A 27,999-nucleotide genomic window follows, 5' to 3' on the forward strand; every position below is an offset into this window, starting at 1 on the left:
GTGTAAATACAGCCCCTGCCTGGTCACTCTGTCTCTGCTTACCTGAGTTATTTTTCTCCACTGATGTTTTACTTGTTTTACCTGTTCATGTATTCCTTGTCTGCCCCTCCCCCATTAGAAGGTCAGCTGTATGAGAACCTGTCTCTTCACTGCTGTCTACAGCATCTAAATGGTGTCTCTCCCGCATACCATAGTAGACATTTAATAATTATGTGCTGAGTGAAAAGAAGAAAAGGGAAGGAGGGAGGGAGAGGCTTAGGAGTTCCCAAAAAGAAAAGGCCGAACTGTTTCTGAAACAGTGAGCCTTGAAGAAGAGAACCTCCAGGCAGTTTTCTTTGAGTGCCTGGCCTTAAATTATCTGGTTCGAATCTTCATTTGTGGCATTGCAAAAACATGAGAAATCAAAATTAATTTTCTCTAAGAGGAAAAACAAGTCTTTTTCTTCAAATCATCACAAACATGCCAATCATTAGTAACTTATAAAACTCTCTTAGTAACAAATGAAAAATGATCTGAGACTTTATCAACATCAGTCTTGGGCACTTAGGAATTTTGATATAATTTTAAGAAAGCGTTACAACCATATAGGTCTACCTTATGAGCTATTTCTAAGAAGTCATTTGTTGAATCTCAACATTGGTTGTTTTCTTTGTTGTTTTGGTCATGACTTTACTGTTTCTTACTACCTACTTTTCTTGTTAATATTCTAAGTTTTGTTTAGTAACTTTGTTCTATCGCCACTTGTGGAGGCAAATTGTATTATCGTTCTGTTCCTAGGAGAACAGCATCATCCTAAATGGGACCGTGATGGTTAGCACGACGCGCCTCCCGAGTTCCTCCAGTGGAGACCAGTCCGGTGCTGGTGACTGGGTGCGCTACAAGCTGTGTATGTGCGCGGACGGGACTCTCTTCAGAGTGCAGGTGACCGGCCAGAACATGGGCTGCCAGACCTCAGACAATCCCTGCGGGAACGCTCACTAGAGGAACCCGACAGGCCCCCGGTGTGTTCACGTCTCGACCCGTTCTTAAGAGCGAGCATGCGAATCATATTTTCAGAGAGTTTGCGGTAACTTTTATCAGCACTACTGTGTCTGTCATGTGGCCTCCACATTGAAGAGATTCTCGGAGAGCCTAAATTTTAACACATTTCATTAAGTTGCACTGATCTTCAAATGACAGTCTCTAAAATAATTATGAGAAGTGAATAAAAGCAAAATTAATCTCTAAAGAAGTGTTTTTTAAAGATCCACTGTTCCTTGTCTAGAGGATAAAGGGCTGAAGCGACTGTTTAGACTACTCACTGTAAGTAAGCTTTTGGTAACTAATGGGGATACACCCACTTAAGACGTTTGAAAGGGACACACATGCTCTGTCTTTTGGCTTCTGAGAGAAAAGACAGATCTTTGGTGCACTAACTTTCAGCTGTATTCTCAATGCAAGTGAAGTCATTAAAGAACTTCGCGTATGTGACCTGGCATGGAAGTGTGGGTCCTTAGCTTTGTGCTAGGATGAAAATGCTCTGTTCTAGAATGTTTCCTCGTTAAATATTGACAAGTATGACACGTTCCCAGCGCTGTAGAAAGTGAAACACCGTCTCAGCTTTAACTAGCAAACGATGCTAGCCGTCATGCCTGTGCATCTTACACATCCGAGGCGCTGTCCCGGGCATCCTGGTGTGAAATCTAGTTCTCACCACAGCTCTGCATGGAGGTGTCACTACTCCCGCTTTACCGGTTAGGAAACTGAGGATCAGAGCAGTTAAGAAACTTGCCAAATGTCACATAGGAAAGAGCAGGGTTGGGATTGGAATTCACATGTGATTCAGACGTAAATGTGCCTGCTTTCAAGTCCTGTGTTCTTTTCACTATCTGCACTGAAGTCTTAATTATTTAAAACCTTAGAAAAGTGAACGAAGATTAACTCAAACTTAACCTAAGAGATAAGAATCAAACAAAACAGTCATGCTTATTCTAGGTTAAAAATAAATAAAATGGCCAACAGCTATCAGGTTCTAAACTAGCTCAAAATGTAGGTGTGGAGTATCCCAGTTTCCTAACTGATGGGCCTTGGCACTTTCAGGTCCCTGAATTGGGTAAAAAGGTTGCTAAGATATTAGACCCTCAGCCCGCAGGGCAGTGCAGTGACCAGTGAGAGGCCATGGCCCCAGGCAAGTCCTGACGGCTGGCCAGTGTGCACCGGGCCTTGAACAAAGTTGGGGAGCACTGGAGGAAAGGGTGCTGATACAGGAAATAACTTTTAAGCAATTTTTGAGTAAGTACGACACGGTCTCTGCTCCTCATTATTACAGTCCCATTGTAATGACCTACATCCCTCAAGCCAGGTGATTCTTAAGGTATCTTACATTCGACTTAAAAGGAACCTTCCAGTATTCATCACACACACAACATCAGGGGCAGAGTTTTCAAAACAGTTTGCCATAAAATAAGCAGTAGGGATGAATCCTAAGCCCCACTCTGGATTCAAGTACAACAGTATTTGGTTGGTCGTGGTCATCGTTGTGATTGCTTTGAACTACGTAGATAAAAAAATCAATACAAAAACCAATTTGCATTCAATCCAGTTCTCTCCCGTAAGACAGCCAAATGCCTTAGAGATTATGAATAGTCATTAAAGTATTTAAAATAGATTGACTTACTCTGTAACACTGAGTGCAGTTTTTAAATGAAGGAGAAAAGTTGAACTTTATGACCTCTGAGTGTTACTGTTATTCAAATTCTATCTGAATACGTTCAGTGTCATTTAATATTTGAGTGATACTCAAAAATCCATTGGAATTTTCAGATGCTCAGTATATTTCTAATTTTACATTATCTATCTGCTTTATTTAGGTTTTGAAAGTTTCTTTAAATATTTTTACAAAAACCACAAAACACTACATTACATAGAATTATTTATTAAATATAGTTCAGGAAATATCTATTTTTATTCCTCTTTGAGAAATACTTGTGTTTTTGATACATCTCCATTAAGTGCTTTTGATGAGAGGATACTTTGATGTTTTTATAGAAGTGATTGGTAAGGCAACAGGTATCCTATTTTTAGGACATTTTGCCAGTGACCCTTGCCTTTTCATTGAGATGTAGACCTGGAAAGCTCAGCGGAAAGGAAATCAGAAACAATCCGTTTCACCTGTGATGTTTTGCACAAGGACGCAGCTTCAGCTCCTCATTCTCGCCACCAGATGGTGTTTTCCTGTAACCCGAAATGTTAGCTTCGCCGCCGCTTTCTGCTGGTTGCACTCTCCTGCACTGAGCACCGATGTGACAGGCTGCTGGCTCGGACAAGGGAGAGACACAAAGACGGGCCCCACGTGAGGGGGTGGACCCACGCTTGTTTCACCACTGTTCTGCAGAGACGGGTTACAGGGACGACAGGGACAGATGAAATGAACGCAAAGCACTTCAGAAGCCAGCCTGAGGGCAGACAGGAAAATGCAAAACAACACAAGGGGGGTCGGCAAGATTTAAAAATAAACTTACTTGTATGCTTTTTGCATTATGAAAAAGTAAACGTTGTGTGATAGTTTTGATGATGAAAGGTGGACGTCCTACCTAGTTTTGAATGAGTGTTTTTTTAAGAGGATGAGACTGTTACTGCGCTAACTTTGACAAAAAAGAAACCATTGAAATGCTGATAATTTTCGTAGTCTTTTAAAAAGTGTGGAGGGGGCAAAGACTACGGATCATGCCTACAAAAATAAACCTATAACTTTGTTTTGGATTGCTAACCTGCGTTTCATTTAATTCAGTTTGTCATAACTATTAATGATCTCTGTTTACAATAAAGATTCTGTAAATTGTTTGCTCTTGATTTTTTAATGGTTAAAATTAAGGTTTCTACTTAGTCATACAAACATGACGGATTTAAATATAGCTTGATAATACTGAAATACATTGGCATGTATGTAATGTCGCTGGAATCCTGGAGCTCATAGTTCAAAGCTATACAGTTCCCGTCTGGAGAGTCCTACCCTGTGTGCGTTGTAGGGGCTCCTCCCTCGTGTCCCAGGGGAGTGTGCCTGCCGTCACTGTGGCAGGAGGCCAGGGCCTGGCCCGTGAAAGGGCGAAGGTTTGCCATGGGTGGGCAGGCAGGCTCCGCGGGCCGGTGGGCGGAGCCTCAGAGGCGCTGGTCGTGCTCCCCACCTGGCTAGGAGAGGACTGTGAACACCACGGAAGAATCAGAAGGTATGCCCGAGAACCTGTCAGCTGCTTTCTACATCTCATCAAACATACCTCCTTCTGCTTTTGTCTTCTAATTGTTTTAACTTATTTCTTTTTTAGAAGAATGGTCTCTTCAGTTTCTGTTGTTCTTTGTTTTTCCTTTCTTCTCTCTCTCTCTCTCTCTCTCTCTCTCTCTCTCTCTCTCTCTCACACACACACACACACACACACACGCACGCAGTAACTCTAATTGCTTCCTCATACTTAGCTTTGAATGTGTCCATTTAAAATCTAACATTTTACCTAATTATTTTCAATTTCCTCAGTAAGTTTTTCTGGAGTTCGCTGTGGCTCCTTACCCAAGGCATATACATTTGTATGTAGTATATGTAACCTTTTTTTTTTTTTTACAAATTAGCATCTTTCACTTTAAGACCTAAAATTATCCTTATCTAGCTTTTTTGAACTCAAATCTATTAATTAATATATAAATCTCTTCAATTTAGAACCAGATCAATGAAAATCTAACTTATGCCTCCTTAAGTATTTTTCAATCCTATGTTCCTCTAATACTGTAATGTGCCTATGAATGAGGCACATTAACTTGGTAAACAGCAGTATTTACAATGACTACGGCTTTGAATATAGAAACAAATATCTGTACAAATTCAAGTTCTGGTATCGTCTGAGAGGCCACTATAAAAATAAATCACTCCTCCATGTGGTAGAGCACCTTTGCACCTCCTGGCCATGTGTCCTTGGTTATAGGTGCCCTTCAAAAGGTGGGAGAATTGACCTTGTATGAAACCAAAGCTTAAAAGTTAGGTGTTAAATTTCATTCACTCCATGCACTTGCTCACCCAAACAGCATAGTGACAGACGACAGACTATTGAAAATTTAAAGTGAGCAGGTCAGGGGGAGAGATTTATATATGTAGGCAAAGAGGGGCACCTGGGTGGCTCAGTCGGTTAAGCCTCTGACTTGGACTCAGGTCATGATCTCACGTTCGTGGGTTCAAGCCCCACATTGGGCTTTATGCTGACAGCTCAGAGCCTGGAGCCTGCTTCCGATTCTGTGTCTCCCTCTCTCTCTGCCCCTCCCGGCTCATGCTCTGTCTCTGTCTCAAAAATAAATAAAACATTAAAAAAAATTTTTTTTAATCAGGCAAGAGTTACTTTTGTGAATCGAGGGAGAGAGACAGAGACAGAGACAGAGGAGAGACAGACAGAGAAACTCCCTTCTGGGAACTCACTGTCATTGAGGGCATTATCTATCCCATTTTCTTTTAAAAAAAATCTTTGTGTATACATTTAGCCACTGTACTTTGTAAAGACTTATTTTGAAATTCTGTTTCTTCTCAGTCTTTGGTGAAAAAGATACTTGATATTTCTATATCTTATTACATCTTCATGGTTCTGATGCAGAACTTCCTTTTTAACCCATTTTGTTTATGTTGCATCTAAATAATTTCAACATAATTTGAAAAGTCACAAAAAATTTAATTTCATTTTAAAAAATCAAGAGTCTCCTATGTGAGTTGAACTTTCCATCCATACGGTTCACAGTTTCGTGTAACTGGATGGCTTATTACTCACATAATAAACCACGTAGCTGATTACAGGCTGTAGATAAGCGTAATAGACTTTGCTCAGTACTAATGGCCAGCAAGAAAACACAAGTCTTGAATCTTGGTAGGTTTCCCTCACTCTGAAGAAAACTGCAGACTGCATGTTCCCAGAAAAGCAGACACAGAAGTAAGGCCCATGTGAATATGTATTTTCTGAAAAATCAGGGGAGTTGCTTCTTTAAAATGTCACATAAATGTAACTGTAGACTCTACCATTTTTTAGCTCTCTTTTTAAAGCCCCAATTTCTCAGAAATCAAACATCCACTTAAATTGGCAATTAAGGCAAGATAATTTTCCTGAATCTTAAGTTTAAAATTGAAGTTTCTGTATATTCACTGTTAATTTTTACATACGTTATTTTGAATAAGTCAATTCATTTTCCTTCCTCTAGGCATTATGAAAAACCTACATTTCAGAGTCGTAACAATGCTAATAGGTCTTTATTTTACTGGAACAATGATGAACCCATCAAGGAAAAGCAATATTTCATTCAATTCTGAGTGCCAACAGAAGGGGTATCTCCTGAAAAATTGTTTTTTCACTGGAAAGCAAGATACACCTGCGGACGGACCACAGTCAGCAGCCACAGTGGACACAAGTGCCCATTTCTTTAGGGCTCTCTTACAGTCTCACATGAAAAAAGAAGACTGCAATATAAAACATCTGGACCTCAGTAACCATCTCCTTTCAAAAATAACCTTAAGCCCCCTTGCACACTTCCATGCTTTGGAAATACTAACCCTCAGCAACAATTCCATCAGCTCCGTCTCGTTGGACCTACCCAGTCTGAGGTCACCGGGGCAGAAATGCCACAGAAGTAGCTTGAGACGTGGGCTTCCATTTCTAAAGTTGTTAATTCTTCAAGGAAACAAGCTCAGTGACATTCCTAAGGGTAAGTACAGCTTTAAAGATGGACTAGACCAAACCATGAGCATGTGGAGAGTTAATGTTTTATGCACATTAGAATTCCATGTTTGTTTTCGGTTTTGAGGAAATAGCTGAAAGTAAACCAATTTTATCAGAACAAATAAATGAGTTCCTCAGTGGAATTTCAAGTTATAATATGTGGAATTCATAGTCAATGCAATTTAATCCCCCATTATTATAACTTACATTAATGTAACGTAGATTTGTCAAGAGACACTAGGAAGTATATAAGTGCTAAATAATAATGCATGATTTTTAATTACTTTGATTATCATATATTTGTTACTAAATATAGAAAAGGACTAAGAAATAACTAGTTCGTATACTTTCAATATGTAGCCCAATTCAAATTAAGTATGTTGCCATGTTTGTAATTTTTCTTTTCTTAGAATACATTTTGTATCTGCTTTTCTAGTTGCCTTCCAAATGTAGACTAGAAATACACTGTTGTATAATCAATAGGTAAACTTTCTTATTATCAAATCAAAATCAGAATTTTTTTTAATTTTTTTTAATGTTTATATGTTCCTGAGAGATAGAGAGAGACAGGATGAACAGGGGAGGGACAGAGAGACACAGAATCTGAATCAAGCTCTGGGCTCTGAACTGTCAGCACAGAGCCTGACGCAGGGCTCAAACCCAGGAACTGGAAGATCATGACCTGAGCCAAAGTCGGACACTTAACCAACTGAGCCACCCAGGAGCCCCCAGAAAATCAGAATTCTTTATCCTGGTTTCTAACAGGATACTCCACATATCCTCTGTTATAATAAATTTTCATCCATTCTGACATTCAGTAGTCTACACGTTGGAGCTCTTTAAGTAATCACCAATGCTTTCATAAAAAAATGTGTCAGATTCATAATCCCTAGCTTCCTTTGTGATTTTTTTATATTCAGGAGAGCTACGCAATTTCCTTTCCTTGTTTGTTTTTAGTCTTGGTCACTGTTTGCTAAGTACTTACTTTATATGAGGCACTATATTAAAAAAGAAAGCATAATATTGTCACTTATTTCTCCATCCCAAATTATGCATATTTAGTTTCTCTTATTTTAAGTTCTTTCATACTTTTAGTGTTTTGCTCTTCCTCCAGCTTCTGGTCTATTTGAAGCATCATTTTGACAATAATAGCCTGGCAGGTGAAGGAAAGATTATCTGAGCCACCATATCCACAAAACTGTGTGAGAAGTGGGGAGGAGCCTTCTTTCCCTGAGCGTTTCCATAAAAGCAATGTGCAGGATTTTCACTGTAAAGCATAAACTGATTGCATCTTATTTTATAATTTTTTGTTTATTATTTTTAACACCTGTTATTTGTAGAACATTAGGAATTAAATTTTTGTTTTAAATTGAAGACCCTCATGTAATACAGTTGATCCTTGAACAATGCAGTTTGAGTTGTATGGGTCCATTTATACATGGATTTTGTTATTTATAAACACAGTAGAGTTCTGTAAATATATTTTTTCTTCTTTATGGTTTTCTTAATAACATTTTCTTTTCTCTAGATTACTTTATTATAGGAATATAGTATATAATACATATAACATACAAAATGTTTAATTGACTTTCTTTTATGGGTGAGGCTTCCAGTCAACAATAGGCTTTTAGTAGTTTTGGGGGAGTCAAAATTATATATAAACTTTTTACTGTGTGTGGGGAGTCAGCATCCCTAAATCCTATATATTCTTTCAGTTTTTTCTTTACACCTAAGACATATTTTTCTTTCAAAGTTCAATCATACTTTGCCTATTTCATAATTCATGTTTTCATATCACAGTATATTTTGAACATCTTTATATAATTAAGAAATCTCATAATATTTTAAATAACTGAATAGCTTTTATATGTACATATTGGATTATCAAGGGATATTTATTTCCATATTATTTGCTATAACTCTTTGATGATCATCATTATAGTTACACATATCCATATGATATAGCATTTTTTTAAATAGTATGGTACATGTGACTTTCAACCCCACAAATTCAAGTGTACTAACCTTCTATTGTCTATAAATCAACATAATTTCTGATTCTGGGCCCCCATTCACTTGGGGATGGGATGCGGAGATACTTGTACTTGATATCAGTCTTTCATGGGCTTTCCTCTGCCTTTCTCCAAATCTGTACCACAGCTCTGTCTAGAATCTTATACCTTGACAAGGCATCAAAGTGTGTGTGTGCGTGTGTGTGTGTGTGTGTGTGTGTGTATCCCTTACTCCTGTCAGGCAGAGAACATTTCTTTTAATTTTTTCAGTTTGGAGAAAATTCTTTGCACTTTTTTTTTTTAAACCCTCTGTCTAGGGGCACCTGGGTGGCTCAGTTGGTTGAGTGTCTTAACTATTGATTTGGCTCAGGTCATGATCTCACAATTCATGAGTTCAAGCCCTGTGTCAGGCTCTGCACTGACGGTGTGGAGCCTCCTTGGGAATCTCTGTCTCCCTCTCTGCCCCTCCCCAGATCTTGCTGTCTAACTTAGTTAATTAATTAATTAACTCTAAAGAAAGACACAATGACCTCTATCTAGATCTTAGACATTCTTTTCCTCTAAAGATTTAGGCCTTTAGAAAAACCAGAAAAACCCGTAGGCTCCTCTGCCTTCTGCGTCCCACTGTGACTCCCTGGGGTAACTAACACAGAACCTTCTTTCTGCTTGAATAGGAAGAAATGGAAAGAGAGAAATGGAGATAAAAGATTAATATGTGAAAATATTATCGCACCACAGAACATATCTCCTTAAGGCAAATGAATTCCCCAGAGCTCATTGGAGGCTGGAGAGAATACAATTCCATTCAGGACCAAGCATCCCTGTAAAATGCACATAGAGCCCAATCTTCCTTTTCCGAGTTGAACTCCTGCCTCCCAAAATACGAGGAAAAATATTAAACTTACAAATGAGGGGGGAAAACGTGAAATGAGCAAATCCTGTATCTGAGTTTCTATTAGAATTCTAGCAACTGAAACCAGGGAGACATTAACGACACCAACTGATGACGGAAGACCAGTGCAAGCCCCGCATCTGACTGGGTATGATTCAGAGTTCTTTTAGTGACCATAGCATTTTGTGATCCGAGTTATTTTCCCAGCATCCTCATGCATGTCAGTTGAGTCCCCTGTAACATCCTTTCGCTGTTCTAGGATTCTGTAATGGTGGTTTAGTTACTCTGTCTTTGAGATCCTATTTTGAGGAGAAGTTGGTAAGTGAGAGGTGCTGCCTGGAATACCATTCTATTTCTGACCTTCCTCTTGCTCTTTTTTGATTCCTTCATTCTAACCCTGTTTAAAGGTAACATTGGGGAGTGCCTGGCTGACCGAGTCAGTAGAGCATGCCACTCTTGATCTTGGGCTTGTAAGTTTGAGCCCTACATTGGGGAGAGAGTTTATTTAAAAACATTTTTTAAGGTAACATCTGGATAATGTAATATTTACCCATAGAATTGTTGTGAGGACTAAAGGAAAAAATGTATTTCCAGAACCTAACTTAACATGGTACTTGGCATCATAAATGGTAGCTTTTAAAATATGTGAAAAGTACTTTGTATGCTTGTAAAGTACTTTGCAAATATTAGTTATTTTTACTCTCTTGGCACAAGTTGAGAATAACAGTCTATTTAGAAACAAACTGTAATTATAAATTCCGTTTTGTCTAAATCACAAGCTATCTTTTAAAATGTTAAATAACTATTGTAGTAGATGGAACTCCTGGCCCACTGTAATTCACAAGCAGAGAGTCATTTGTGTTTAACTATTTATGTAAGTGCTTGCACCCATCTAAAACAATAATAAATTAGAGGTTCTCAGAAAGTAGCAATCAAGCAACTGGCTTTGTACCACATGCGTACTTTTATAAATCATGTCCCAAGCCTTAAAATGGTGAGAGTTTATATGACGAACAAACAGTTGCTTTCAGGAATGGCCACCTTTGTAGGAGTGACATCACACTGACTTAACCCAGTGTCAACCGATCCCCTATCTTCAGAGTCAGCTGTGATGTTGCCAACAAGCTTCATGCTGGGAAAACACCCAGAGGAGGTGCCAGCCAATGCAATTTACAAAATAGTAGCTAGCCGTGACTTTAACCTTACTAATGATGCCACCTTCCTCCCACAGAAAAATCAGTTTTAAAACATTTACGACAATGGAATCACTCTCCAGTTATACTACCCCACCTTCATCAAGTGACTGGAGTGCCTGGAAAAGGCTAAGGGCCAACATCTTACTGGAATTCCAACTAGGTTAACAGACCAGATTTGACAGCCTGACATTAACACACTAAATTCCAGAACCCAAGAGATAGATGTGTTACAAGTGAGATGAAATAATACCTGACTTTTGATACTGGTGGAAGAAAAACAAACAAACAAACATAACCAGTGTACAGTAAAAACAAAAGTATGTTGTATTCTTTTAAATTTTTTTTAAAGTTTATTTTTGAGAGACAGAGTATGGGCAAGGGAGGGGCAGAGAGAGAGGGAGACAGAATCTGAAGCAGGCTCCAAGCTCTGAGTTAGCTGTCAGCACAGAGCCTGACGTGGGGCTTGAACTCATGAATCATGAGATCATAACCTGAGCTGAAGTCATACATTTAACCGACTGAGCCACCCAAGCACCCATTGTATTCTTTTAATTTTTAAGTAATTAAATATTTCCTCCTGCTTGCCATTGGATTTTGGAAATACCAACAACATGTATTCTCAAAACCAAGTCAGGTTCTAAAATAACAAAATGAAATATATGTCATTAAGCTAAGAGGGCAAGGTCTTTGGCTCACGAATATAAAACAGACCACATTGAGGGCTGACCTTAGGAAACAACCTCTTGTCTAGGACCATTCCAGATTCTTCCAATTCTTAATACTCTTTGAGCTCGAAGTCATAAACCCTGAATATCATTGTTCTGTGTTATCAGGTTATCACTCGTAGGAGAGCATTTAAAGGTTCATAGTCCAAAGGAATGTTTCTAAGGCAATTTAATGTCTGGGCGTACCCTCTGTGGTCTTTCTTCTAATAGACCTTGAAATAATTTCTTGGAAATAATAAAATACCTCTGGCTTCTTAAAAGCAAAGGGTAATCAGATTCCTGCCTCCCATGTTCATGTACCATCAGAAAGCAGTTCAATAATTTCATCCCCATGAAAGTGCTTCCATATCCCCCACCCCCCGCCGCCCCAGTGTTTGACTCTAGCCTCTTGAAACATGGAATCTCCCCTCTGAGGTCCAAGCCCAGCCATGAATGCATGTCTCAGACTCTTTCCTTCATCTGAGCATCCCATGGACACTGATTCACCATGCCGTATTTTTAAAGAACGTATTTCCCCCCATTGAGAAACACAGCCAAGTATCTTAGAAGGAGTTTACTCAGATTTCCCAACTCTATCCTGGGAGACCCTAAACAAAGTCATTTATAGGACCCTCACCAGTTCTCTCCATAAAGTTGATCCTGGGGCACCTGAGTGGTTCAGTCTGTTAAGCATCTGACTCCAGCTCAGATCACCATCCCCCGCGGTTTGTGGGTTCAGCCCCACGTTGAGCTCTGTGCTGACAGCCTGTTTTGGATTCTGTGTCTCCCTCTTTCTGTCTGCCCCTCAACCCACTCATGCTAGCTCACTCTCTCTCTTTCTTTCTCTCAAAAATAAGCATTAAAATTTTTTTTAATTAAACCTTAATTCTCTAAAATTGGAAGTAGCTGGGAATTCTTCGCATAAGGGGCATAACTGAACTCAATAGTCTTAATTCCCATCTGCAGAAGTTTTCCTTCCGTTTGGAAATCTTAGCTTGATATTATGAAGGGAGTGAATAAGGGGCTCTCCTTGTAACTCTCTGCCTTCAAAACCCCCACCCCGCCAGGCTTAGGATGTTCTGGTCCCGCTCTCCTTATTTGCTCTTATACCCTTCTTCTGTGCATCTCTACTTCTTGTTTAAGACTTCTGTTAATTGACCTTAAACAAGTCACTTAAGCTATTAAAAAACCCTGCCCGGTTCTTATTTTTAACTGGAGATAATGGCATATTCAGGGAGGATGTGAGGGTTAGAGATGGTGTTTGTAAAAACTTGAACACAGAGTGATGATGTGAAACATTTCTCACAGTCCCTGGCACATAATAGGTGCTCAAAAATGGCAGTTCCCCTCAAGTGCCTTTTGATCACCTTGAGTCTCTCATTCTGTTTCCCATCCCAGTTTTTGCTATGACCGTCACTTCTCTGATTTGAGGCACAATGGGTAACTGAAGGTGATTTCCAAAGAGCAAAAGTTCAGAGTTTATATGAAGTTCAGAGTACTCATCTACAGTCTTGTTCCTATTTCTCAGGCTTCTGTAAGTCTAGACATGGTTGGAGCCTCCTGCTTCTCCATGTTCTGAGCACTCTTTTGATCTGTCCTCTGACTTTCTGAACCACCCTGACCAGTGAGACCATCACCACTATCAGTATACTGAATTATACATCACCCCCAAAAGGTTCCTCGGGTCTCTTTGTAATGTCTTTCCTACCCATCCTCTCTCCTCTGCCCACGTAACCACTGATCTCCTTTCTCACACTACAGATTTGTTTACGTTTTCTAGAAGTTCATCTTAATGCAATCATGTGATTGAACTTTTATTTTTGGTATAGCTTCTTGCATTCAGCATAATTATTTTGAGATTCATCTGTGGTGTTTGATGTATTAAAAGTTCATTCTTTCTCATTGCCAGAATTCCATTGTGTGGATATGCATTTACCGGTCAGTGGACAGTCTGGCTCTCTTTGTTAGCTATTATAAATAAAGCTGCTGCTAAAGGGATGGAGAAAGATAAAGCATTAGATAAACACTAGTCAAAAGAAAAGTGGAGTAGGTATATTCGTTTCAGACAAAGGAGACTTTAGAGCAAGAAAATTATCAGGGATAAAGCACTGCATAAAGGGGATAGAGGGGCCAGTTCTTGAAGAAGACATAATCACTTTAAATGTGAATGCACCTAACAGAGAGTCAAATATGTGAGGAAAAAACTGACAACTGAAAAGAGAAATAGACAAACGCACTGTACGTGGAGACTTTCAACACTCACCTTTCAACTGATAGAGTAACCAGGCGAGTAATCAATAAGGATGCAAATGACTTGAATATCACTACCAATCAACTTAATCTAATTGACATGTATACAGTAATCCCTTCAACAACAGTAGAATACACCTTTTTGTCAATCCTCTATGAAACAGTTACCAAGACAGACCATATTCTGGTCCATAAAACACATCTTAACAAACTTGAATAAACAGAAATCATGCTTCTTAAATTCCACATATGAGTGAAGTCATATGGTACTTGTCTTTTTCTGACTGACTTATTTTACTTAGCATAAGACACTCTAGTTCCATCCATGACATTAAAAATGGCAAAATTTCATTCTTTTTGATGTCTGAATAATAGCCCATTGTGTATGTGTGTATACACACACACACACACACACACACACACACAAATATACATATACCACATCTTCTTTGCAAAGATTCAGATTACAGTGGAATTAAACTGGAAGTCAGTAACAGCTGCAAAACCTTCAAATCTCTGGAAACTAAACAATAAGACATGTATCACAGAAGAAATCTCAAGAGGGATTTGAAAATATTTTAAGCTAAGTGAAAAATGAAAATGCACTTACCAAAATATGTGGGATGTGGCAAAAGCAGTGGTTAGAGGGAAATGTATAGCATTAAAAGCATCCATTGGAAGAAAAGTCTAAAATCAAAAATAATGTAAGTTTCCACCTAGGGAAATTAAAGAAATAAGAGCATTGTAGCCCTAAAGCAAGCAGAAGAAAAGAAATAACAGAAACTGCAGCAGAAATCAATGAAATTTAAAACAGAGAAACAGTAGATAAAATCAACAAAACCAAAATGTGTTTCTTTGAAAAGAAAAATAAAATTGATAATTCTCTAGCCAAACTAACACAAATGGCCAGTCTCAGAGATAAAAGAGGGATCATCACTACTGTTCCTGTTGACATTAATAATGATACAAAGTCTCTGTGGTGATTTATGCTTTCATTTCTCTTGGGAAAATAACCTGGGCATAGAATGGCTGAGTTTTATGTTAAGTAAATGTAAACATTTACTTTTGAAGAAATTGCCCGTGTTGTGTGAAGTGGTAGAATCATTTTAAATTCCCACTAGCATTATTTAAGAATTTCAGTTGTCCTACATTCTTATCCATCCCAAGTATGGTCAATCTTTTTAACTTTAGCCATACTAATTGATGTATAGTGGTATATCATTATGGTTTTCATTTGGATTTCCCTAATGATTAATGACATTAGATATCTTTCTGTACACTTATTTGTCCTCTGTGTATCTTTGATGATCTCTATAAATCTTTGGCCAATTTGTAAATTTTCTTAACTATTGAGTTTTGTGTGTTCTTTATATATACTGGATACAAGATTTTTTCACAGATATGTGATTTGCAAATATTTTCTCCCAGTTGGTGGCTTGAGTATTTATTATTTTACCAGTGTCTTTCAAAGAGTAGAATTTTTTATTTTTGTGAAGTACAGTTCATCTGTTGGTGTATAAATTGTGTTTTGGTGTCATATCTCAGATATCTTTGCCTAATCCAAAGTCACAAAGATATTTTTCCTATATTTTCTTCTAGTAGTCTTACTACTTTACTTTTTTACATTTTAGGTTTATGATCTATTTACATGTAGGTTTAAATATAGGTTTCACAGTTAGGTTTAGATAGTTTTAAAATAGTCTGGGTTAATTTTTGTACATAAGTATGAATAGCATAAAGAAGTTTTAAAGATATATAATCATTCCAGCACCATTTGCGGAAAAGACTATTTTTTTCCATCCTTTAACATGTATCCTATTCATGTTTTTATAGTGAAAGTGGATTTCTTATAGGAGTTATAGAGTTGACCCTTGAATTTTTATCCAAACTGAGTATCTCTGCCTTTTAATTGGTGGTTTTAAACTATTATTTATATCTATCATCTTGAAATTTTTTCCATTTGTCCCTTCTATTTTTAGTTCCCCCTTTGCCTTTTTTTGCATTAATGGTGTATTTTTTAAAATTAACCCTCTTTATCTCCTTTGTGGGCTTACTGGCTATAATTCTTTGCTGTTGCTGTGTTGTTTTAGGGGTCGTGTTGGAGTTTCTGATACACATCCTAACATCATAGTCTGTTTTTTATGTGGCATTATACTACTTACCTATAACATGGGAAACTTACAACAGTATTCTTCCATTTCACTTCCCCTGGTCTTTATGCTAGTCTTGTCATCCATTTTACCACTACACGTTATACTATTTTGGCTTTAAACATGGGCCTGCCCGTCCTTTTTCTTCCCCTTTTTGTATGAAATGTCCATGGTTACACAGTAATGGTGGTTAAGAGATATGACTTTCAATCCTAGCTCCAGAGCTCCACCTACTATGACATTGGGCAAGTTCCTAACTTCACCAGACCTAGGTTTTGTCATTTACAAAATGGTAACAACTCCCAGGACTTTATGAGGCTTAAAAGGAGCGGTCTGTGACATGCTTAACGCATAAAGAGAGCATACAATTAAATAGGAGTCTTAAAAATAATTTCTTCCCTCTACTGAACTCCTAGAGTTCATGTTCAATTCAGTTAAGCAGTGAGACAGTATAGCAAACTATGAGCTCACCTCCATATATAGGCCAGGTGAGGGTCATGACAATGTTAGGGAAACTATAGCTCCTTTCATATTGGTGTCTTATGCTGTTTTTTTCTCACAGACCCATATGATTGCAAATGAAAATGTGTAAACATATTCTCCACCTCTAGGGCTTATATATTCAAAATATTTAACAACTGGACTGTAGCCTGGGCTCTCTAGTTGTCATGATGGGGCGGAGTCCTGCTTTGGGGGTGGGGGGCTCACTGGAGAACCTAGAGCAATGCAGCATCCCAGGAACGCTCCCCAGTGGTTATTTCCAAACCAACAAGGAAGCATTTCTGACTAGCACCTACCAGCTGAATATCAGGCTTGCTTCTCTCCCCCTCCTTTTTTTTTTTTAAACAGGGAGCTTCTTGGCCTATCCTTTGTTTTCCTGGTTGTAACAGAGGCATGAGTACAAAGAAATCACCTTCGCTAAGTGTCTGCCCCAACTAAAGCAGGCAGCCCTCATTCAACTCTAACCAAGCAGTGTCTTGTGCCAGTTGGAACTTCCCATTTTTCAAGGAAAGCTAGGAGTGAAGAGTTCTGTATTGCATCTTTAATGTTCATTCAATAACTTCTAAATCTCTGTGAAGGTCAAATACCGTGACCTCTGGCTTATTGAATACATAGTATATTCCAGGCATTGTGAGAGTTCACAAAGATGTGACTTCCGCCCTGAAGGGATTGACTGTTTAATGGAGAGGCTGACAAGTTAGTTTTACTGTTGGGTGGTGGGGACGTAACTGCTTATATAACCGGTGACTCCTTGTGTGCATGTCTTATCACCCAGTCAGACACGAGGACTCTGCGCTCTGCTTGTGCTCAGCACTAAGTGCCTTGCTCATAATGTTTTGATTGTGTTGTCCTACTGATCTCTTACTCTGTCTGTGGCTGATGGGAACATACAATAACAGGTATACAGCTATTTGAAGTAAGTCATCCTCTCTCTGCAGCTCATTCTGACAACGAGGACCTTCTTGGCTAAAGACTCGAAGTATATGTGAGAACAGAGCAGAAGGAAACGTAGAAATGCAGGGTTTCCTTGTGAGGCTAAGAAGGGTATTCAAATTTGGAAGTCTGCTAGGACTGGCGCCTCCTGCTCAGCCTCTATTTTCTGTGCCAGAATGGACCTCCCAGTTACTCTCTGGAGTCAAGTGAAATACAAAGACAGAGACCAAAACCCAGTTAGATTATTTTGTCAGAAAACAAAATCTAGCTACCACTTATTACCTCTGAAACATACGTGAATGCCTAGAAATGTTTATTCTATCGATACCTCTGGTTCATCTCCTTCCCGGCCTTTTTCTCTGTTTGCTCAAAACATATGCATCTGTTTGCATGTGGCTTTTTCCCCAAGAATGTTGGAACCCTACGCTCTGCTGTTCTGCAACTTGACCTTTCCCCTCCTGTTCCGTCGGGTCCTCCCTTCCTTTTCAGACGGCACAGTATCTTGCACCAAGGCTGTACCATACTGTGTCTAGCCACCTCTCCGCTGAGAACCACATAGCGTGACACCATTTTTTCACCATGATCAATGTGACAGTAAATATCACCCATTTATTTTTTATTTTGCTTTTTATTTTTAACAGGACTATGGAAACTGAAGTCATTACAGAGTTTGGATCTGTCATTCAATAGGATATCACAGATCGGTTTGTCTGACTTTCGTAACTGCTCGCGGCTGGAGAACCTCAACTTAAAGAGCAACAAGATATTCAGAATTCATCCAGGAGCCTTCAACGACCTCCAGAAGTTACAGGTTATGAAACGACTTTTCGAATATTTCCAATATACAGACATATGGGCAATCATATTAGAAGAATATTTCTATTGGACAGTTTCTCTGTGCCCAGGAGTACTGGCTATTAGTCAAAAAAAGATAAATCTGTTTTAAGAGTCTGCTAAAATTTCTGGAGTCTCTCTCTTGCCTCAAAAAATCAAATGCTTCAGTCACGGACATGAAGTTCACTCAAGCAAAATACTCAGCACCAAGAATTGGCACATTATTTTTCTAAATCAAATTAAACCCAGCTCCGAGTTTCCACTTACCAGTTGGCAAGAAATTAAATCGGAGTTATAATGGAGGCCCCCTCCCTGAGCTGCAAGGCGGGTCAGAAGTCCCTGGGGTCTTGCGCCATCTGGAGCCCTTGCGGGGATTCTCCTGAGCCACCCTGTCCAACGCTGAGACATCAGCAACCCAGGATGATAGGGGGCCTGAAGGCCTGTGACACTGTGGCTTCCAAACCCAAACCGGGAACTAACTAATAAAAATGATAATAATAACAGCTCATACTTGTACAGTACTTACCAAATGCCACACACTCTTCTGAACATCAGACCCATCCTGGGGCTCTACATCACATTTTGGAGCCAGAACACCTGTCTCTCAGGCACCTGGCAATGACCCTCACTGAAGAACTGACAGCTGAGAGGGGGAAGAACCCCAAAGCCCTGCTCTGGGCTTGGCAGCCTCCGCCCCTTCCCCAAGCACTGTGTCCCACCTCCTTCTTCTCTGGGGGATATTGTAAAACCTCCCCACAGTACTCCATTAGAGAAGCCAAGGGGCCTCCAGTGTGACATCTAGCGATGTCTCAGGAAGAGACTTAGTCCCCCACATCCTCCGTCACACACGCTCACTCTCCATGTAGGCCAGTGCATGTTCCAGAGAAACACGCTGTGAGCCATACATGCAGTTCTGGAGGCTCTCGTAACTAAATTCAGAAAGTAAAAATAAGTCAGTGAATTTCGTTGAGTAATATATTTTTTAACCCGGGATACCCAAGTATTATTTTTTACAAATATAAAATCATGTAATCAATATAAAAATTATTACTGAGCTATTTCACATTGTTTTTCTTGCCAAGCCTTCAAACCCTGGTGCATATTATTCATACCCACCTCCCAACTTAACGAGTCACACGTCAGTGCTCTAAAGCCACATGTGGCTAGTGGCCATCAGATTAGACTGCGTTTCCATCGCTCATTTTTCCCAACTTTATGAAAACTGTTACTTAAGTATCACTGCAAAAGAAACTTCCAACTCCCCCCTTTCACCCAGGGCCCCCCAAGTCCCCCTGCTATTGAAGGCAGCCCAGCGAAGCGATGGCGAGGTGAGTGGCCCTGGGCTCAGCTGCCGGAGTCGAAATCGAGGTTCTGCCACTTTGCAGCCACGCAATCTTCGGCGAGTTATCGAATCTCTCCGTGCCTCAGTTTTCTCACTATAATAAACAGAGATGACTTCATTCCTTTCTCATAGAACGTTATGAGAATCAAATGGTTTGAATGCACATAAACTGCTTGGAACAGTATTTGGAATATAACAAGCTCTTTTTTTTTTAATGCTTATTTATTTATTTATTTATTTTGAGAGACAGAGACAGAGAGAGAGAGAGGGAGAGAGGCGTCCATCTAGGCGCCCCAAGCTCTTTAGAAACAAAGAGTGCATATAGAAATCCTTAAGTGGCCACAGTATTGCACTCATTTAACAGACAAAGATGAATGTGCCACTTCTTATTAGAAGCCCTACTAAGCTTGCACAAAGAGAGGCTGGCCCCTGCCTGCCTCTCCAGTCTTACTGCAAACCACGCTCCCCTTGCTCACCCTCCTCCTTCTATCTTCAGACCGAGGCCTCCCCACTTGCCGATCCTTTGGAAGAGCTACTCTGATGAATCCCTCCAATGTCACTTCCTCAAGGAAGCCTTCCTGGGGCCTCCAGATTGCATGAATTGCCCTTTTATATACACTTATAATATGCTATGCTTTTCCTTTATTGCATTCATCACAACAGAAATCATCTCGTTTCGGTATGGCTAGTTGTTAATGCCTGTCTCCCCATAACCCTCAAGCTCTCGGAGGACATACATTGTAATCTACTTTGTTTTCTAGTGCTTTGCAGGTGTCTAATTCATAACACATAGTTAAAACATTTGTTGAACAAAGGAATGACTAAGTGGGTGATCATGAAAAGGTGTATTAGTTACCTAGTGCTGCGTAACAATTACTACTAATTTAGCAGCCTAAAACCACACATTATCTCATAATTTGGGGGCTCAGGAAGCCAGAGTCCTGCATCCTTTGCTAAGGCTATTTCAGGAGGCTGCAGTCAAGGTGTTGGCCGGAGTTCGAGACTCAGCCCAACCAGACATGGATTCACTTCCAAGCTCATGTTATCGCTAAGACTCCAATCCTGTGAGCTGTGGAACAATTTCTTACTGAAAGCCTGCCCTCTGTTCTGTGCCCTGTGGGCCTCTACACCAAGCACTTCACAGCACAGCAGCTTGCTTTAGAGCCTGAAGGAGACAGCCTGTGAGCAAGAAAAACATATCTACTATAATTGTGGGAGTGACGCCACATTTGCCACATTCTGTTGCTCAGAACCAAGTCACGGGCCCTGCCCACACTCAGGGGAGGAGATTCCTCAAGGGTATGAATACCAGGAGGCAGGATCACTGGGGACCAACTTTGCCCCAGTAATTATTAGAGCAGACGAGAAAGCACACTTAACTAACTTGGCACTGCTGCCCATTCCCCACAAATAGGTTGTCAGATTGCCTGGGAACCTCATTTAACACACTGTATACTGATTATAAGTGGATCTGGGTATGTGGTTGCCTGATGTCTGTTTTTATTTCCTGAGCATTTTTACTGTGCTTTGTTAGTGTTCCGTAGCTCACAGGCAATAGGTGCTACAGACCAACGAAACACCAGCCCCAGGAATGTGTTAAATCCTCTGGAATTCTTGCTTCCCCTGAAATGCTCAGAATCATACAATCTCTCCTTCTCCATGATCCCTTCTACATGTTTGGCAAGAACTCTAAAAAAAAAAACCAAAAACTGGTTTTGGAACTCGATGGACATATTTGGTACCAGAAAGCTGAATATTAACATAGATGTCTTCTTCTTGTTTAAGAGATGTATTTAATACTTGCGCTATGCTGTGTGTTTTCCCATGTGGGAATCTTTCCAGAAGCCAGATCGATTTTTCAAAGCATAAATTCATCATCGTGTTTAGATAGAACGAGATCGTGTAAACTGACGTTTCCGACCAGCGTTCTGTGTCTTCCCTTCTTCCTAGATGCAGCGATTTGCGGAGCTGTGTTAGCTGCCTCCCCAGTCTTCCTGTAACGTCCACCCCTTTCAGATGACGGTGGATGGCTTCTTTCCTTAGTCAAGTCGGGCTGTTCTGCTTTCATCCTTCTTCAGAAATTATTCCTCCTGAATCATCTTATTAGTTTTCTGTCCTGGCGTCAGTGTTGTTTTCAGCCCCATCATTTGTGATATAATAAGATGCTAGGGTGACAGAAATGTAGCTATGCACTAAAAAGAAAGTAACTACCTGAAAACCATCGGAGGATTTCACTCTGTTGCTGAGGAGGGATACGTAAGAACGCTATCGAACCCAGGCCAGCCCAGGCCAAGCAAAGTGGTTGTATTGCCCCCTCCCCAATCCGCCCCCCATCTCCTACTTTCTGTTTTTGGCAACCTTCCCTTGGGAGTCGACTGCTTGGTTACTTGACACTGGAAAGGTTGCCCTCACTACCCAAGTTCAAGGAGAATTCTGCTTCTACATGTAGTGGGCTTGGTCATGACACTATTGTTATAATCTGCTCTTCTTAGGAATTTATATAACCCAAGACATCAGCACTGTTTTTTGGGTTTTTTTATATAAAACAATTGACCTGGATAATATTCAGTCTCTCTGGCTTTCATCCATGGCCCACTTTCTTTCTTTTTTTTTTTTCTTTTTTGCTTCTTCTTCCAGCAAGGTTTGCATTTTTTTTTATGATTTTCTGTTCTAATTACTAACTGCCCCTCCCCAAGCTCCATAACCCCCACTTTGCCTCCCGCTGCCTCCCCCGCCCAGCCCTGCACTCCAGTGCAGTGGGAGATCAGGCTCTGAGGGAGGAAGGCACACAGCTTTAGGGCTAGATCAGCCCTCAACTCTGCCATTTCATTCACTCATTCCTTCCTCCATTATGTACTGAGCACCTGCTGTGTACGACACTGGTCGTAGGGGGTCTGTGGGACGTACTGTGGGACCTGGCCCAGTTTCTTCCTCTGAGGAAGCTTTGGGGAGACTGGAAGCACCTGACAAAAGGCCCTGCACACAGCAGCATCCACTAACAGTAGCCAGAACCACACCCAAGTGCTCTTCCTGCCATATCACCCCACGGCCATGTCCAACCCCAGCAGACCCTGCCCTGTGTTTCCAGAGCCACAGGTTCCCTCCATTTCTTTCTTTGTTTTTATGTTTATTTATTTTGAGAGTACACGTGAGCAGGGGAAGGACAGAGAGATCGGGAGAGAAAGGACCCAAGCAGGCTCTGGGCTGACAGCCCAGGCCCCAACATGAGGCTCCATCTCACACACTGTGAGACCATGACCTGGGCCAAAATCAAGAGTTGGATGCTTAACCGACTGAGCCATCCAGGCGTCCCTCCCCTTCACTTCTGATCAAACTAGAAAAATTAGTCGTCTTGTAGACCAGTCATCCACGGATGCAGGGAAATGCACTACTACCCTGGAGATAACAGTGGATACAGAAGATCTCCCCGCTACTTCTGGTCAGCCACAGCGCTTCTGTGTTCGATGCTCTCCTCACCCAGCGTCTTCCATCACTTTCAAGATCACAGGGCTTCTAGAAATTCTAGACCTGGTATCTAATTCTAGACCTTGATAACAACAGGGAGTCTAAGTTTTATCTAACAGTTCAAATTACAACTCATAGGAAAGAAGGAAGGGAAAATGATTGGGCCCCTAATAGAGGTAGACACCATACTTGAAGCTTCACATATATTTAATCCTTACGACAACCCTGGGGACAGGCTCTTAAAAAGTGAACAGTTTGCGGAGGCTCGTAGGGTTGCTAGAGGCAGAGCAGAAATTTAAACCCAGTATTCTCGAATGTCCAAATCAGTGCAAAATTCCTATTGTCTCCATAGAAATGTCAGCAATATCTGTAACTATTGTTTATTTTGTCTCTAAATGCCTTTATTCACAGACTGTCCTAAATTTGTTCCTTCTTGAGCAGGCTGTAGACCTCAGCAACAATGTTCTGACCACCATCCTACCAATGATGATCATCGCTCTAGAACGTCCCCATCTGGAGGTGGACGTGGCTGGTAATCGATGGCAGTGTGACGAGAGCACGGCAGCCTTCCGAAGTTTCATCTCTGAATCCTGGAGGAGAACATGGAATGTAATTTGCAGCAAGTCTGTAGGTAAGTCAGGGGGGCCCCTTTTTTTCTGAATTGTTCCAGCTGAATGGAAAAAAAAGAAAACTCCCATGAAAAATTTAGTCTCATTTGAAACGGTGACAGTCCCTGAAAGCAAGAATGTTGATTATGGCATTAAGTCAGCTACACACTGTGTCACGGAATAATTACTGCCACCTAACTGTTTCTCTCACTTCATGAATCATTTTCTGCCCATGCTCAAAGAAACCTAGTTTAAATAACTCAGAAAAAATTAGATTTGGTCAAAGACAGAAATTTCACAGGGAGAGAAAGCCCCAGCCTGTCACATTTCTATCCCAATTCTTAACAAATATTTGATCAAAGAAAGAACTTTTACCACGTGAAACATGATTATTTAAAGTGCTTGCCCCTGACAATAACACCGTATGTTAACTATACTGCAATTAAAATACAATAAAATGCTTACTAACCCTCTGAACAGACAGAAATGAAACATATGTATTTCAAAAGTATACTTTAATTCATTCTCTGACACGTTCCCCAATGCTAGACTATGTTACTAGAGTCGAACATTCTGGAAAATGGTGTTTTTTTTATTGCCATTAACTATCTTGGCTAGGGGCGCCTGGGTGGCTCAGACGGTTAAGCCTCTGACTTCGGCTCAGGTCAGATCTCACGTTTGTGGGTTCGAGCCCCGCGTCAGGCTCTATGCTGACAGCTAGCTCAGAGCCTGGAGCCTGCTTCGTGTTCCGTGCCTCCTTCTCTCTCTGCCCCTCCCCCTCTCATGCTCTGTCTCTCTCTCTGTATCAAAAATAAAACAAAACAAAACTATCTTGGCTAAAAATCTCAATCCCCTACCTGGGTGTCAGGTGGGAAGTGTGTTTTTTTTCTAAATAGTTTATTGTCAAATTGGTTTCCATACAACACCCAGTGCTCTTCCCCACAAGTGCCCTCCTCCATCACCACCACCTCTTTTCCCCCTTCCCCTTTCCCTTCAACCCTCAGTTCATTTTCAGCATTCAATAGTCTCTCAAGTTTTGCATCCCTCTCTCTCCCCCACTCTCGTTCCCTCTTCCCCTCCCCCTGGTCCTCCATTAGGTTTCTCCTGTTCTCCTGTCAGACCTATGAGTGCAAACATATGGTATCTGTCCTTCTCCGCCTGACTTATTTCACTTAGCATGACACCCTCGAGGTCCATCCACTTTCCTACAAATGGCCAGATTTCATTGGGAAGTGTGTTTTAATGAGCCCTGGATTGTGTTCTGGTCAGGCCCGCACTAGAGGAGAAGCATGGCCACACTTGCCAGGTTTAGAAGAAGTCCATGAAGATCAGAGAGAGGTCTTAACATCGGCCACCCTCTTTCATTCCTCTGTCAACAGCCACAACTGGCTCTCTGGGTATGGGAGGCAGAAGCGTCAGGAACTAGCGAGAAACCTGAATGTTTTTGCTATTTCCCAGCACCGGGGTGTGGTGAGGAAATGATATTGTGCATGTGGGCAGAGCCAGAGCGGGCCTCGTAGGGGCCTAATGGAATGTTCTTGGAAACGTGCGGTAGGTGAGGATGCGGAGGAAGGAGAAGCGCCTTGGCTGTCTCCTCCGCTCTGCTTCCTTCCTCCCCTGGGCACCAGTCGGGTGAGAAGCCTAAGAAACCCGCAACCCCCTAGGCCCGTGAGTAGCAGATCCAAGCCTGACAGCCGCGCGCGCAGGTGCAGGGAGCTGCAGACATACTACTGGGCTTGGACCATCAACTGATCCATCAGTAAAGCACTGACACACTTCAGGTAGAGTTAGATGAGGACTGAGGGGGCCTCGCACAAGCTTCTGCAGCCACCAGAACCCTCCTTCAGTGTCCACTCACCGTGTTTCCCCCACCCCTCTTTCAGGGAACGAGGAGGCACCCCGCTGGACTCCCCAAAGCAGGATTTCCAGGGAGACCCACCTTCCTGTGATGACTATGAATCCTATGAAAAACCTCATAGCAGGCAAAGCCAAGAGGACCCAGGAGGGACACTCCGAGCACTTTTCCAGCCTGGGGAGGAAGGACCATGCCAGCACCCACCCCGGCAGGAAGCGCAGCCGGCTGCCGCGATGGACTCAGAGCCCTGCCAAGGAGCAGGCCCCCCAGGACCTGGCCTTAGCGGTGTGCCTGGCCGTGTTCATCACGTTCTTCGTGGCTTTCTGCCTGGGGGCTTTCGCAAGGCCTTTCCTGGACAGACTGTGGCAACAGAGGTGCGGACACAAAAGGCCCGGTTCGGATAACGCGTATTCCAATGAGGGCTTCTGTGATGACATGGAAGCTGTGGGCAGCACCCAGCACCCAAGGACGGACCTGCCCCTCCGTAAGAAGCAAGCCCCTGCCATTCCCCATGTTGTTGCTGACCCGGACGGCACTCCAGGAAAGGGCAGAAGCGAGCCTGGCGGCCAGCAGAGCAGGGGACGATGCGGGGACCACAGCGGGCCGGGGAGTAGAAAGGATGACGTGCTTCTGAGTGACAGCGAGGGGGCCCAGTCCGTTCTCCGAGGACAGCCAAATGCTGGTCATGAGCACCTGACTCCCGCAGGACAGGCTCACATGTGCGAGAAAGACGTTCTTGGAGAAATAAATTACGCAACTGGGGCCTGGGAAGACTCTCCCGGCCCGCCTTCAGTGGGCGTCCCTGCGACAGCTGGCAGACTGCTGAGCGGCCCTGGCTCAATTCATAGTGATTCAGATGAATTAAACGTGCCTTTCTCAAGAGGAATGACAGCTTCGCTCTCAGAAATGCAAACACGTACGGAAGCACAGAGGGTCGCAGAGAATGAGAAAACAGGGGACACGGCATGCTCGCCTTCAGAGTTTTCAGAGGAAATGCAAGCAAGTCCTTGCACGAATTTGCTGGACATGCAGCAGCAAAGGCTCATGGGGGCCAGTGCTGGGGAAGGGCTTCCAGCCGGCCCCAGGGAGGTCATGCTCGGTGACCCAGGAGAGATGAATCCATTCCCACCAGTCCTTCCTCCAGGATGGGGCCATGACCTGCGTGTCACTCTCGCTACCATGGAACCAGAGCAGAAACATGGTCCTTCTGACCCTCTGTACGAGCTGGACAGCAACTACGATTCTGATGAAGGGTCTTTATTTACCCTCAGTTCAAGTTCGGACGATGCAAGAAATTCGGCTGAAGAAGAGGCATATGGCGAGGAGAGCCACAGAGCCAGCGAGCCCCCGGAGGATGAGCACTCAGGCGTGAGGAAGGACAATGTTACGTCATTAGAGGATCCTGAGGACTACAGCACCTTCCAGAAGATTCCGAGGGAATGTGAGAATCAGGAGGATCGTTTTGAAGAACCTCTCATTTCTGGTCCAGACTCTGGTTCATATGAGACACAGCTGGAAAGTGCCTCTAACACTCATACCGTTGAGGATGCATTGACCTTGCCTGGATCACCGGGCGACAGTCCCTTCAGTGACGAGATCCCAGGTAAGGTCACCTATGATTATGCCAGGGCTCTCCAATCTGAGGCAGTGGAGTGGCAGTGCTCACTTAAAGACTTAGAATTTTTCAGTGTAGATGTTGTACCACAAACACCACCACGTTCTCCTGAAGCTCCCTCAGATTCTGATCCGGTTGACTATCATGAAAGAGACTTAGACATTTATACATCTGACCCTTACATTCAGGGAAGAAACATAGCTCAAAATGATATTCCTTTCAAAGTCACCACAGGTGAAAATTTAAGGCCCTCGAAACACAATTATGAAGGGGGCCACATGAATTCCCACCCGATGGACACTGATGCAAATGAGGGGTCTGGATGTCCTCTTAACGACTGTGATTCCAGAACGGTCAGCAGCCAAACTCAACAGTCCTATGGTGGCGAACCAGCTCGTCAGTGTGAACGAGGAGAGAGGGATTATGCTGAAAACAGTTCCAGGAGCCAGGGGCCATGGTTACAAGAGCCTCCCAATGTCACCAGCTCAGTAGGCACACAGGAGCCCTTCGGTGATAGAAACTGGGGTACATATTCACAAGAGGGTGTGTCACAGTCAGAAAAGGAGGACTCTAACTTCCATACTCAAATGCAGACCCAGAACAACGTATTGAGAGTTGGCTCTCTGGATGAGGACCAGCTCCCTTACGACACAGACCAGGACATGGAACTTGAAAGTCAAACGGAATTCAAATAACATTTTACTACAGACCAAAGCACTGGACAGAGCTGCTGAACACATTTTAACAAATTCTGCACAAAGGACAGCACAGCTTTCGGAAAGTCAATCATGAAACTACAAAGTTGGGGGCGGGGATTCAGAGCAACTCTAAATAGTTTTTGTCCTCATAAGGTATGTTAAAAGAGGGGCCATTTTGTAGAGCAAACAGTAAATTAAAAATCAATCTTCAAAAACAGAAGTGATACG

At 41.9% G+C, this 27,999-nt stretch overlaps 3 protein-coding genes across 8 annotated transcripts in view; 2 read left to right on the plus strand and 1 right to left on the minus strand.

The window, feature by feature from the left end:
• Positions 1-3,822, plus strand: part of SGCB (sarcoglycan beta) — a 29,184-nt gene extending 25,362 nt beyond the window's left edge. Inside the window, exon 6 of the mRNA XM_029945852.1 lies at positions 778-3,822. Within this exon, the coding sequence (XP_029801712.1) occupies positions 778-981 (204 nt within the window). The 3' untranslated portion in view covers positions 982-3,822. The remainder of the gene's footprint in view (positions 1-777) is intronic.
• Positions 3,823-4,082: 260 nt separating this feature from the next.
• On the plus strand, positions 4,083-27,988 carry LRRC66 (leucine rich repeat containing 66). Its single transcript, XM_029945950.1, has 5 exons — positions 4,083-4,205; positions 6,202-6,702; positions 17,996-18,165; positions 23,437-23,626; positions 25,487-27,988. Exons 2-5 carry the CDS (start codon positions 6,207-6,209, stop codon positions 27,766-27,768), a joined length of 3,138 nt encoding a protein of 1,045 aa, XP_029801810.1. The 5' UTR covers positions 4,083-4,205; positions 6,202-6,206; the 3' UTR covers positions 27,769-27,988.
• Positions 23,360-27,999, minus strand: part of DCUN1D4 (defective in cullin neddylation 1 domain containing 4) — a 133,504-nt gene continuing 128,864 nt past the window's right edge. For 4 of the 6 annotated variants that reach the window (XR_003911483.1, XR_003911480.1, XR_003911479.1 and 1 more), the window contains one exon: positions 23,360-23,665. The gene's annotated coding sequence lies outside the window, so the exon portion shown is untranslated. The remainder of the gene's footprint in view (positions 23,666-27,999) is intronic. The other 2 variants (XR_003911482.1, XR_003911481.1) reach the window with 1 other exon arrangement.

This window comes from Suricata suricatta, chromosome 1 (genome assembly GCF_006229205.1).
Source record: "Suricata suricatta isolate VVHF042 chromosome 1, meerkat_22Aug2017_6uvM2_HiC, whole genome shotgun sequence".
NCBI classification, from domain to species: Eukaryota; Metazoa; Chordata; class Mammalia; order Carnivora; family Herpestidae; genus Suricata; species Suricata suricatta.